Consider the following 13,941-nt stretch of genomic DNA (forward strand, 5'->3'; position numbering starts at 1 on the left):
CGCCTGGAGTGCCCCGTTATTTTGTAAGTTAACCATTTATGTCAAAAGCAGTACTAAAATGGGCACGTTCGTGCTGTTAGGTTAAGCACAGCGGGCTGGGCAGCACGTCACGGCCCCTCGCCAGCGGGTCTCGTGCCCGCTCTCCGCCCGGAGGCCGGGCCGCTCCCGGCCGCGCTGGGCACCGCCCCACCTGACGGCATCGCGGCGCGACGGCGCCATTTCCTGCCGGCGGGGCAGGGCGGGGGGGGCCGATGGCCGCGCAGGACACGCTCAACCAGACCACCCGCCTGGCCTCCTCCAGCGCTCTGCTGCAGGTGCGGGGCCGCCCCGGGCCGTCTCCCTTCTCCTCCTGGTCCTCAGCGGTGCCTGGCGGGAGCCGCTTCAGCCCCGCTCGGCCCGCAGGTTTTTCCCGTGCGGCTTCCTTCACAGGTGCTGTTCCGGGTGGTCACCTTCGGGCTGAACGCGTTCACTCTGCGCTACCTCTCCAGAGAGCTGATCGGCGTGGTCAACGTGAGGTGAGGAGGCGGCTGAAGCCCTACACACGTGGGGCTTCCCTAGGAAGGAAAAGGGCTCCCGCCGTGATGGGGCTTCTCACAAGTGTTCGTGTTTGGTGCAGGATCTCCGGGTTTGTGGCCCGTAGGGTGTGTCGTTAATAACGCTTTGCATAACCCTGTTTAATTTACTGTTAAGTATTTTACAGTGTTTAATCGTTCAATGTCTCCGAGTTTATTTTTTTGGCCTGAAACAGAGGTAAGTAATATGAAGTAATTTCAGAAGTAATATGTAAAGAAATAATTTTCTCTCCTTTTTTTTTTTTTCCCCCCCTCACCTCCTTTAGGCTAACTCTGCTGTATTCAACAGTTGTCTTCCTAGCCAGAGAGGCATTTCGCAGAGCTTGTTTGAGTGGAAGTACAAAGCGAAACTGGACCAAAACAATTAATCTACTGTGGCTGACGTAAGATACCTTTAAAAATTTACTACTTTAGAATTAATTTCTAATTCTTGTCTGAGAGCTCACAAAATGAGAGTATTTATTTACTGAGGTAGTTATTTCAGCATTGAGCATGTTGTAGCCTCAGTCATGTTTCAGGATTGATGCATGAAGCGTTTATGGACTTGATCTGGTTTTGGAGTACATGGGGAAGCACATTGTCAAAGGTGTTAGCAGGAGCCATTTGTTCTGTCATTTAGCCTGGAGTTTCATTTATGTTGTACCTGTTAAAGGATAACCCTGTTGCACAAATACGTAGTCCTTTATTTTTTCTTCTTCTGCCTGCTCAGTCTTGCTCTTTTATAACTTGATATGCATTTGTGAAGCTGCTTTAGATTTTTTTTTTCTCCTCAAACTAACTTTTTTCAAAGTCTTGAGCACTGATGCGGTTTAATGGCATGGCAACATAAATGTTTGTGTTGGGTAAGAGGGATGTGAAAGGGTGAAAGCAAGGGCTGGAACTAAGCAATAGGAAGTAGGACTATTTTCAACTGCAGTGCTTTTCATAGTAGAAAGTGGATAGCTTAAAGTCTATACAAAGGTATAGCCAGAGAGTATAATTGCACATTGTAGCTAAGCAGATTTTATGACTTGTTTTTTCTCTTCTGGTTCCTGGACACACCTCTGCTCCTTCCCCTCTGTCAGATCTAGCAGTTGTGCAGCCACAGTTAGGTGGGTTGGCAAGTAAGTTTACCTGTGTGATACAGTGGGAAACTACTACTGCACAACAAAGTAGGGGCACCTGTTCTTCTGTTGGGGCACCCTACTGACTTTCCCTGGAACTGCACAGCTATTAATTAGATCAGGCCCAGCAATGGGGGGATTGTGTGTGGTCATCTGCACCCAGGTATAAAGATGGATTATTCCTTTCAAGGATAGGTTTATTACTAATAGTTTAAATGTAATAGATCCGCTTTCTTTGCTGTATTATAATCAGTTTTCTGCTATTTGATGACATTTCAAGTGGGCATTAAATGATAGAGTTAACAATGACTGTGTGCACCTCTTTCTTTTTAAATTTTTCCTTGTAGAGAAGCATAACTTAAAATGAAGATTAACTTTCTTGAAGGATCTGAAATACACCTTAGGAGCTTGATGTCAAATACCTTAGGGATCTGATAATGAGAGGGTCAAATAGATCCTGCTGAAATGATGTAAAACTTCCTGCACTCTGCCAGAAGCTTCGTGTTCCTGAAGCAGTGTCAACAGAAGGTAATACACGTCTGCACTCCTGTGCCTAGCTTGGCTTTTTAGCTACAGTCAAAATCAAAGTGGCTCTGAGCTACCGTAGAGCATTGTGAACTGGCATTCCTGAGGTGCAGGCATGCATTTTCTTCTGCTCACTCTGCTGTTGCTCTCTGGAGAACCAGTGATGTCTGGAAGAGTAAGACTAGCAGTTGGAGTGGTGGCATCTTTATCTGTTACAGCAAGATCCAACAAAGCTTGTCTGCCAAATGCCTGGTAACCATAGGCTATAAAAATTGCAGCAGTGAGGGGTTTGCAGTATTCTGCAGGCTGGGATCAGAATTGTTTGGTCCTAGGGAATAAGAAATACAGGTAGTTTACCTTATGTTAGGTCCTTGAGTAGAAAATAGACAAGTCAGAAAAACGTTTTCTGTGTGTTTCCAAAGAATGCCTTAAAAATCTTCATTACAAAAAAAAGTATTCTTGGTATTGTAACCATAGAAATTAATTCCTCATGGCTTTTATTTTTTAATCATTATGGCAATATGTGAAATTTTAATCTAATTTTTTTTTTTTGCTTAAGTAACATTTCTATTGATTATTTTTTGTGTTAACTTTTTAGAGTCCCTCTTGGTGTTTTTTGGTCTATTTGCTTGGGCTTAGTCTGGCTACACTTGCTTGAAGTACCTGATCCTTCTGTGGTTCCTCATTATCAGGCTGGTGTAGTGGCATTTGGTCTTTCTGCAATTATTGAACTTCTGGGAGAACCATTCTGGGTTTTAGCACAAGCTCATTTGTTTGTGAGACTTAAGGTTAGTAAAGTACATGGGATGTATGTGTGTGAGGGTGAATTATCTTTCTGTCTTGAAAAGAACTGATTACTGAACTAGACCTTTGAATATTCAAACATATAAAAACCCCCTGTGTGTACTGTTTAGTACTGTATGACATAGTTGTAACATAGATATGAATTTGTACCTGTTAAAGCAAGAAAGTTGGTTTATTTAGAAATTATCACCTTAATGATCATTAAATACTTAATGAGTTTTAGTTGAAGGGAGAGGAACACAGCTTTGACAATTTTGCATTTCAATTGATGGTTGGTATGAAATTGTAAGATGCAACAATTGAGAACATAAGATTGTCTCAAGCAAAATTTTCTCCCTTATGTCCCGTGCAAAGGACTGGGAAAGCGCAACAGAGGAATTGTGAAATGCAGGAATGGAAAATTTTCAGAGAAATTACAATCTCAGCTGGCCAGCTCAGCAGAAAGAAACTCTGTGATAAAGCCACACTGACTTTGAAAGTTTTATATTCCTACATAAATTCTGTGTGTGAAACTAAGGTATTTTAAGTTTGTTGGCAGAAAGTAAACCTTCTCTATTTTCTCTTTCTTAAAGGTAATTGCTGAAAGCCTTTCAGTAGTGTCAAAATGCATTTTGACGGTTATTTTAGTGGTCCTTTATCCTCAGTGGGGCCTCTACATTTTTTCCTTGGCTCAGGTAAGTTTCCCGTGTTCTCTTTTTCCATAAATTCTTGATTCAGCTGAATTTTTATTTGCCTTTGACATTCAGCCTGCTTTGGGGAGGTGAGAGAAAATGCTCCTGGGAGGTTTAAGATTTAGTATTTGTGTTTAGTATTCTCCTGATACTCGTTACTGACTTGGCACTTTGACTTCGAGCAGTTTAATGGAGGTACAAGAAAAGCATCTTTTCTGTCTGTGAAGGCACATTTGCTAATAAGGTTATGTTACACTGTATGTAGACAGTAACTACTCCATCAACTTAATTTTTGACTGAGTAATTGTTTTATAATTGGACTTTAAATAATCATTCTAAAAATGCTGAATTGAACATAAAAGTTACCAAAGGGTTATGGTAACCTACAGATAAAAAAAAAAAAAAAATCAACAGCGTTCTTGAGAGGTGTTAAATTAAATCTTTACCTAGTTTAATATTTGACAGGAGTAAGGACTACTTATTACATTTTCTTCTCACTGAATTTGGAACTCTAGCATGTAATTCTGCATTCATAAGTTTATTTTATATCACTGGTGGTTTTTTTTCTTCCTTATCTTTCCAGCTTTTATATGTCAGTGTTCTGGTAATGTGCTATGTAATTTACTTTGTGATGTTTTTGGGGTCCCCTGAAGCAACAAAGAAGTCATTTCCCGTTGCTAGAATGAAAGCACTGTTGCCTAACTGGGTGGAAGATGAGGTAGGTTACACAGTTCATTTCTTGATTTTAAGTTTCTTTTCTTGAGAGCGCTATGAAAATTAGTTTGAGATGGTGGAGTTAAAATTGAGTGATTTTGAGGATATCATTGCACTGTAGAAGATATGACTGATTAAAAAAAAATTACATACAAATTCTGCTTGTGGTTTGTATCAATAATCCTTGTCAAAAAAGGTTGTGAAACTTGACCTCTCTGTTACGGGCTTGTTGCTGGCTTATCTTTTAGTATCTTTGCACAAACCATTAACTGGAGATAGAACATTGCAGTGTGCAGGGGAATTACCAGCTATTGTTGGATCTGAGGCAGGATAGAAACCAAAATCATTTTACCACAGATTTTGGTACTTGGACTTTTCCACAATATGAACATGGTGGTACACAGCATCCTACAGATATTCAAATATCTCTGATGTGATCTCAAAAGAAAATGAGGCAAGAAAGAAATGAAAAGACACAGTGAGGAAGAAGACATTTTGAAAAAGATTTGCAGTTAGAAAAGATAAAGGCCATTCTTAGTTGCAAGACTTGTGGGGACAGTTTGAAGAGCAGTGAACAATTTATATCTACAGTGAAGGAGACAGTTATATTGGCATGCCAAAACAGCATGTGGTTTTTTTTTTTTTTTACCAGTGTCTAACTTTGAATAATATTTTCTGTAAAAAGCTTGTTTGGGTACTTCATCTGCAACAACAGTAAATTTGGGCAAGGAAAAAAGTCTTTGCCAGATCAGAGTGATAATTGGTGCTTGAATTGAGCAATATTTTAGATTAGTTGTTAGTAGCTGTGACATCGTGGGTTTTCCTCATCAGTACGGTTAGAGCTAGCCTGGAGTACTGTACTGGCTTTGTATTTTCTATTTCTACTCTGTAGTTTCAATCATGTTTGTTACATTAAATACTACTTTTTTATGCAGACCTTTGTTAACTGGAAGGAAGCACGGTTGACTTGGAGTTTCTTCAAACAATCGTTCCTGAAACAGATTTTGACAGAAGGTGAGGCTTGATGCATAGTTGTGATGGAGAAAGGTCAGTGAGTACTATTTACAAAATTGACTTAAAGCTTGAGAAAGGTTGGGGGGGAGTGTGGGCATGTGACTTTCAGAGGTTGTTGCCAGCAGATGTTGCCAACCTGAATGAAGTGTTTGAGGGTATTCTGTACTAAGTGTCTCTTGAATACTAAATCTTGGAAGTGCCTGAACAAGTATTGGGAAAAATTTAAGGACTTTTTCTAAAGTTCTTTATTTTGAACTTACAGGTGAACGATATGTGATGACTTTTTTGAATGTGTTAAATTTTGGAGATCAGGGTAAGTGTGATGGTTTTGTGGAATGGTGACACAGTTTTCTTAGTCACTGCTCTTCAGGTGGATCTGAAAATGACTTAAAGTATTGGAAAATAACTTGAAAATCTGAGAAGATTTCAAAGCCTTTGTGACTTTGAGATACTTTTCAGAGAATGATTGATATAGAAAAGAATTTAATTTAAGATGCTGGATTTTAGTTTTATTTTTCTTTGGATCAAAACTTTCCAATTGGGTATGTGATACCATGTATCTTGGTGGGTTTTTTTAAACTTCATTGGTATCAGATGCGTTAAAGTTGTCTGTCTTCAGTTTTTGTAATTCTGTTTTCCTGCTGTTTTCTGCCTTCCTTTTGAATCTATGTTAGCTGTTACAGCAAAACCATCATTCTTTATAGCATTGCATCTCAAAACGGTAAAAGAATTCAGTGTGGTTACAGAGTAATGTAGGGCAGTACCTGTTCAGATGACTTGAGTTGGCGGCACCTTGGGGAAGGAAAATAGACTGCAATTGTTGGCCCACTGTTAGAAGTTTCTTGGCTAGTCTGAATTACTTTTAATTGCTGGCAGTAGTATGTTCCCCCATAAATACTGAGTGTATGTGCTTGCCACCAGTAACTGCAGCTGCTTCTGATCTTCCTCCCCTGCAGAACGATTGACCTGCCTCTTACTTGAAAGGTCTTTAAAAAAGCAATGAGTACAAAAATGCCTGTACTCTCCTAATGCTGAGAAACATTGGTTCCAAGTCCTATGATATCAGCCAGAACTGTATTCTGTTATATCACTGTGAACATGTAAAACGCTTATCTGTATGCCTGACTTCATACACTTTCAATGACTGTACTCTGTGTACAGACACTCCATAGGTGTCTTAGGTTTGGAGCAGTATCTTGCTGAGGATGGAAGTGCTGGTAAAATATCATGTAGGATTTCTCTTCCACTTCAGTGAAAGTAAAAAGAAAGAAAAACCTTACACTAAAAATAGATCTCTTTCTTTTCTCCTGTGTCAGTAAATCCTTACATTCCTGTTCTTATTCAGTGAAATTCATCAGGATCTTTTAACTTCCTCTACAGTGAGAATTTACAATGTGGTTTGGTGCTATTACTAGATTCACATCTCTGTAGTTGATCCTCTTGTCCTAGCTTTGCCACCTATAAGCAAGCCTTGTAATTTTGAACTGTGATTGCTGTGACTGTCAGAATTTTTAGGGAACACTGCTTTAGTGTTGCACTAAGTTCCGCTTATTTTGTCTTTGTTCAGTGGAAATGTTAAATAAGAATCCATGTCGTTGTTAAAGACGTGGAATTAAAATGTGTCTAAAAAATGACAAGTTGCTGCTATTTTTTTTTTTTAAAGGTGTATATGATATCGTGAATAATCTTGGTTCACTGGTGGCCAGGTTTATCTTTTTGCCTATTGAGGAGAGTTTTTATGTCTTTTTTGCTAAAGTGTTGGAAAGAGGGAAGAATGTAAAGGATCAGAAGCAGGTATGTTTATTTTGGATTAATTACATGTCAAATGCTTGATTTTTTTGTTACAGATTAGTTGCATTGCAGAAAAGTGACTGGCAGAAATGTGTGTTTAAATTTGAGTATAAAGGCTGTTAAAATTGAGAAGTTGAAGTGGAGAACAAAAATGTTGAGTGAGGCTGGACCAAAGAGAAAATAGGTAAAATGCTAATGAAATAGAAATTAAGATATTTAGTGGCATAATACTGCCTTGCATTATAACTGAAGTTAACAGCATCCGCTCCAAACAGTGTGATATGAATCTAGTGTACTGTGTATTTCCAGATATATTTAGGCAATTATTTAAATCATGAAAGCATGCTGTTTTTAGCAAATAAATGCTGTCTGAAAATGTTTGACTTCCTTTTAATACTTAATAGCAACTTATATTTTACCAGTATTGTTTCAAGAGTGCAGTTTTGGGAAGAAAGGAATTGTATTTTTCTTGAGCTTTTAAATTGTATGCGGAGTGTCAGTGGCTAAACAAACAAGAGTTTTGTTCCACAGAGTAATATTCATGCATGCTCTAGGTAAGAAATTCTGGATTGGTCATGATCAGGCTGGGCTTTTGTCTTCTACTATGACAACTTTTTATAGCAATCCTGCTGCTTGCACCGTGGCATGCTGTTAAACAAATCCCATCCTTCAGGTCATTGGTGGGCTAAGAAAGGTGTATGTATATGTATATTTTATATATAATGTACCTGATATATATAAAACTGGCAAAATGGTTATGAGTTTTCACTATATGTGAAATTACATCACATTACAAGAATGCTTCTTGTAACGAGGTAGTAGAACTGACAAGTTGCTTGTTCTGGTGTGGCAAATCCTGTGGTCTCATGCAGCAATAAAAATCTGACCCTCCCCGACTCAGACTGTGGCCTTGGGCAGATGCCGTGCTCTTCTTTGCCATTTACCAACTGTTAAACAGGTGCAAGTGCTGTTTGCACGTTTGCTTGAACAGACACGTTCGTGCCTAATATTTGTGTAGAATTTGTAATGAGTAAAACATAGAATAGAATAGTAAGTGTCTAAACATTGTTGGAAGTTAAGCCCATGTGCATGGATAATTCAGTAACAAAGGATAAGTTTCACACCTTTTTACACTGTGCAAACTGATTTTTTTCTGTCAAGTAGCTTTTCTGCATGAAAATAACTATTCTATTTATTCTCATTCATGTAATTGACTATTTTTCAGGACGATGTTGCTATGGCTGCAAATGTATTAGAATTGCTGTTGAAACTTGTGCTTCTGATTGGCCTTACCATCACGGTTTTTGGCTATGCCTATTCGCAGCTGGCTCTGGATATTTATGGAGGCTCAATGCTTAGTTCTGGAACAGGTAAAGATTTACAGAGCTGGCAAAGAAGCCATTCTTTAAAAAAAGAAACTGCAGCTATTATGAATTCTTGGGTAAATCAGCAGAATTTTTTTTTTTAAAAACTCCTATTGAAATCAGTGATTTAGCTTGGCTGAATCCAGAACTGATGCTTTTGTTACAGTACTTTGAAAATAAAATATACTGAGCAGCTCTAAATAAGTATGATCAGGTTTGGGGCTCTAGCTTCCTGCTATTTCACATCATTAGAGAAAAACATTTTAAAAGATTGTTTGACTACTCCATGATGCCATCAAGAAGGAATATTCAGGGATGCACACTAAAAAGCATGGGATTTTTTTTCCCAGTGTTGTTATTTCAAAAGGACAAGAAAAAAAATTACAGTGTGAATGAAGAATTTTGAACTTACATATATATATTATCTCTGACCCATAAAAATCTGAATACAATTTTTTATCTAGCAGTTTTGAATGTATTGAACAGTCTTTCTGTTTTTCTTACTGTTGTGTTCAAAATATACATTTCATTGCTTTTAGTACCTCATGACTATTGGATTAATTTCTACAAATTTCTGTCCAATAGAAGATTTGGGTTATGATAAATACTAATGTTTAATTAGGAAAGCCCTTTGAATAAAATACCTTTTTTATGATGGATATCTTTTCTGTTACTATAATAACTGCTATTCTTGGGTGGTTTGGGTTTTATTTTGGGGTTTTTTTTTGCCTTGTTTATTTGTAGTTTTGTCAAGATTTCTAGACAGGAAAGGTGTTGACCTTAGGTTTCCAACTTTAGTGATAAAATTACAACTTTTATCTCTTACTATCAGTGAGTGTAAAAACAATGCGGTTTTATAAAAGAAATAATAATCTAATTACCATTCTGATGTGTTTTTTAGGTCCAGATCTCCTCCGATGTTACTCTTTATATGTCCTATTTATTGCTATCAATGGAGTAACAGAATGTTTTACATTTGCTTTGATGTGCAAAGAGGAGGTAGACAGGTAGGAAATAGTGTCCCCAGAAGCATTACTTTTTGGTTTTTACCTGGTTGTATTTGTTGAGAAACATTAATCTTAAATTTATTTGTAATGACCTTAAAGAAATTGTTGCATTTGAAATCAGCATAAAAATATCCTGCCCCACTGAATACCAACTTTTTATTTAGGTGTCTGCATGTAGATTTAGATGCAGAAGCTTTAGCAAATGTTTAAATGTTTGAATAAAAAAGGTCAGAAATTAAGAAATAAAAAGATTATTAAATTAGCTTTTGGTACATCACTAACTGGAAAAGTAATTTAAATGTGAAGTCTTGTTTTCTGTAGGTATGCACTTTAAGTTAGAGTTTTTAAGACAGGCTATCATTTTACTCATTAAAATTTTGCAAATGTTAAAATTTTTCATGTACAGTTACTGTGTATCAGGTACACTTCTGAATGATCTAAATCATGGGTCTGAATTTAGTGGCTTATCTACTTCAAGTAGGATGCTGGACTAGATGACTTCTTGAGATCCCTTCCAGCCTGGTTTGTTTATTGATTCTGTGATCCTCCTGGGTTATTGACTTTGAAGCCTGGTTGCCTTCTCAGTGCTACCACCAAGCTTTTTTGGCTTGCATAGCAGCTGTCCCTTACAAGGCCTTTCCAAATTAATTACAATGAGGTCTACTTTCCACAGTCATAGTATGCTTTAAACTTAGCAAGGGCTGCTTTCATGACCCCTTTGAAGTGTGAACTTATTTTCAAAGCCACTGGTTGGAGCAGAAACTAAATAAAGCATCATCTTGTTATTGAGCATTATTTTTCTTTAATACGTACCTAAAATAAAATAGCAAAAAAATCCACAAGTTTTTACATCACTAATCATTGTTACTAAATTTGACTTTCTGAAATGAGTATATAGCTGACTAGTGAAACAGGATTTCCTTCACATAATGTAGTTCTTGGTTTAATTTGTTCAATGTTTGGTTTAATTCTTTCAATAAATTTTATTAACATCTTGGTTCTCAAAATTATCTCCTTCGTTTAGAAGATGGTAAAAGAATTTCTGTTCCTCATTTTAGAAAATGTGTTTCTTCAAGATAAAGTTAGTAAATACTGTAACTGTATACATTGTTAAATTGTTTCTTTTTTTTTTCTTAGGTACAATTTTGTTATGCTGGCCTTGTCCTTCACATTTCTGTGCATCTCTTATTTCTTGACCCACTGGCATGGCAGTATAGGCTTTATCCTTGCCAACTGCTTTAACATGGGTATTCGAATAGCTCACAGCATCCACTATATCTATGATTACTTCAAAGAAAGCACTTACAGACCTTTGACAGGCTTACTTCCCTCACCATTTTTGGTACTCATTTATATCATAAGTGGAGTAATCACTGGTTTCTCAGAGGTAAGCATCTTTCTCAGACTTTGCTTTCACTATGAAATTTAGTGTCAAATGACTTTTGTGTCCACAAGCAGAGAAATACCATTAGCAAAAAAGGTTTATGTGGGTGAGCTGGCAGACTTGCATTACAGGTAGGGCAAGATATAATATCAAAGAGATTTTATCTTTGATAAAAAGTTATCTCTGCCACCTGTAGAAGGTGTATCTGACAAGTAAAATAAAATCTAACACATTTCTGCTGTCTGTAGGTAAATCCATGTCCTTAGCTCTTAATAATAATTGAAATTATGCAGTAGCACAAAGAAAGTGTTATTAAAAATTCTGTAATGAAAAAGTGATAGAGGAAAAACAAAACAAGAACAGAAACAAAAATTACCAAGAGCACATTTATTGTGTTTATTCAGACTATAGAATGGTAATTGCAGACAGAGATGGTAGCATTTCCATGTACAAAAATTTGACAGATTGAAAATCCTTCATGCCTTAGGAGAGCTTTGTATTTTGGAATGGGAGATTTCCAGTGGGATTTTGTTAGAATATAGCCTAATACGTTGCTGTGATGTAGTAGATTTGCGTGGTAACACCAGCAAATTTTTCCTAGTATCTCAGTTAACATATTTCTGCGTGCCAGATAATAACTTCCACATTTACCAGGTATCTACTGAATGGTCATTTTTTGCTGACAGAATTTTCTTAACAAAGCAAGTGCTACTAAAGGTGATTTATCGTGCATGTGCTCAGCTTGATGGTAGTGTTAGCATGGTGAAGAGAGGTGTTGGACCTTTATGTTTTTATCCAGACAGTAAATCTACTTTGTGCTGACTAGTTTTCCTGCAATTGCTTGTTTCCTTTGTTGTAGGTATTCCTCTGCTGCGATAAGGGTTGGATGGGAAGGCTGATTCACATCAGCATGGGGGCTCTGTGCTTTGCAGCAACCATCATTACTATGTTCTGCACAGAGACCAAGCTGATCCACTTTGTCAGAAGCCAGTTCCTCTCCCGGTATATGAAGAAAGGAACATGAAATGCTTGTGTGCAGAATGGTTCTTGTACATGCTTACAGTAAAGGGCTGTATTTTTTTGCATAAGATCTGTATGGAAAAAGGTTTCTATGTGTGTTTATCAGAAGCGTTGATATTGGAGTGGCAATGTAAAAGGTAGCTAACTGAATATTATTTTATCTTTTAAATTGGTCAGTACACTGAGAGAGCTGAGTAATTTTCTCTTCATGCATCATTCTTTTCTAAGGTTTTCTTCAAACAGCCTCTTTGGTAATGGATGAAGATCTAAGATACACCCTTCTGACATAACCTAGTTGACAGACTTCACGGAGAGAGCTCCCGTTCATACCTATGAGGAGTATACGTATGAAGGCATCATATGGCTTCTATCTTAAGATGTAATTGAGAATGCCCTTGTTTGGCATGGTGGGCTGCTTAACTGGGTTAAGAAAATAAGTGGTCTGTCAAAAAAACCCAACAAACCCCCCCAAAAAAAACAAACAAAAGCTGAAGAAAACCCTAGATCCAGGACCAATAGCGATATAACTGTTACGGAAGTAGAACATAATGCGGTGCAGAGATTGAGTTGTCAGTGTTTTGAAGTGTAAAGCAGTGAACAGAAAGTTCTGACGTTTACAAGTAAATTAATGGAACACACAGCATGTGTCCGTGCTAGCTATGTAAGATTATTTCATTCAGCACATCATTTATTTATGAGGGTATTGATTAACTCGTCAAAAATACTCCAGAGCCTTAGCTAGAATTAAAAAGGGTTTTTGAGCAGTTTTACAGAAGGTGTTAAATACAGTCACACTGAGGCTGAAGTTCCAGAAGTTTAATCATAAAACTTCTTACTTTCACTCCATTGTTTTTATCTGAGATTTAAAATGCCAGTAGAAACAAATTTGTCTCAATAAAAGGATTTTATCTTGTCTGTGAAACTGAATATTAAGACTTCTTTCAAGGATTTATGCATACTGAAACTTTCATTATGGTAGAAAATGCTTCATTTTATTACAACCAGTTTTCCTTATGTCTTGTTCTTTTGCTTGTTCAATCTTAACCTTTGTATTGATATTTTTTTAATTGTTGAAAATTTGGACATTTGGAAGTTGTAAAATTAGATATTAGGCTGCTGTTTTAGGTTGACTAATGGTATATTTTATTGCTGATCTAAGATCTGAATTTGGCAATTTCAGAATGCACAAGTGGCAGGTTTATAATGATCAGTGTTCCTTTTGCAGTGTTTGGATGGACCAAAAAATGTCAAGTGATGAAAAATGTGTGCTCAGACATGCACGGTTGAAAGCTTTTAGTTTAATTGTGTAGCAACTCCACAGATCTTCAGACCACTTAAAAAAATACTTCACTGTAATGGCATGTGGAGTTCATCCTGGTAACCATAGTTCACAGTGTGAAATGCTTTCTGGTATCGGTGTCTTCAGTTTGGTACTGTTAGAGACATTTTCTAAACTCTGGTAAATTTTGCTTGGAAAATATTGCCAGAGATATTTGGTGATTGAAAAATTATCACAGAGAAACCAAATGTAGTAACAGTGGGAGAAGAAGGGTGCACTTCCTCAGCTAATGGTGGTGTCCCCACTGCATGGCTGGGAGGCAGTAGATAGAGGCTTGTTGATTCTTCTCAAGTTGTTATGAGATCTATCAAACTCTGTGTTATTCTGTCCTGTTAAGTAAATTTAGTAGTTCTTTGCTTTTAAAATTTTTCTCTTTTGAGCTTTCTCGCAGCTTTTTTTTCTTGTTCCTATCAGGTATAGAATTTGTTATGAAGTACAGCTGCATATATTGCAGAGGGTTGAAACTTGTTGTAAATTGTCAATGTCAACAGTTTCTTTTCCTTGTTTGTAACTTAAAAAAACCCAACAAAACAAGACAGTTGAACTTATGGAATCTTTAGGGTCTGTTTCTTTCTGTATGACTTTGGGACCTGACTTTAGGCCCAGCCGGCAGCAAGGTACCACACGGCTGCT

The 13,941-nt window shown here is 37.2% G+C and overlaps 1 protein-coding gene across 1 annotated transcript; it reads left to right on the forward strand.

The window, feature by feature from the left end:
- Nucleotides 1–176: 176 nt before the first annotated feature.
- RFT1 (RFT1 glycolipid translocator homolog) lies at nucleotides 177–13,620 on the forward strand. Its single transcript, XM_010312637.2, has 13 exons — nucleotides 177–314; nucleotides 430–515; nucleotides 839–955; nucleotides 2,799–2,988; nucleotides 3,577–3,678; nucleotides 4,259–4,393; nucleotides 5,325–5,403; nucleotides 5,666–5,716; nucleotides 7,067–7,197; nucleotides 8,420–8,564; nucleotides 9,460–9,565; nucleotides 10,703–10,952; nucleotides 11,809–13,620. Exons 1-13 carry the CDS (start codon nucleotides 252–254, stop codon nucleotides 11,971–11,973), a joined length of 1,620 nt encoding a protein of 539 aa, XP_010310939.2. The 5' UTR covers nucleotides 177–251; the 3' UTR covers nucleotides 11,974–13,620.
- Nucleotides 13,621–13,941: the final 321 nt, after the last annotated feature.

This window comes from Balearica regulorum, chromosome 10 (genome assembly GCF_011004875.1).
Source record: "Balearica regulorum gibbericeps isolate bBalReg1 chromosome 10, bBalReg1.pri, whole genome shotgun sequence".
Lineage (NCBI taxonomy): Eukaryota > Metazoa > Chordata > Aves > Gruiformes > Gruidae > Balearica > Balearica regulorum.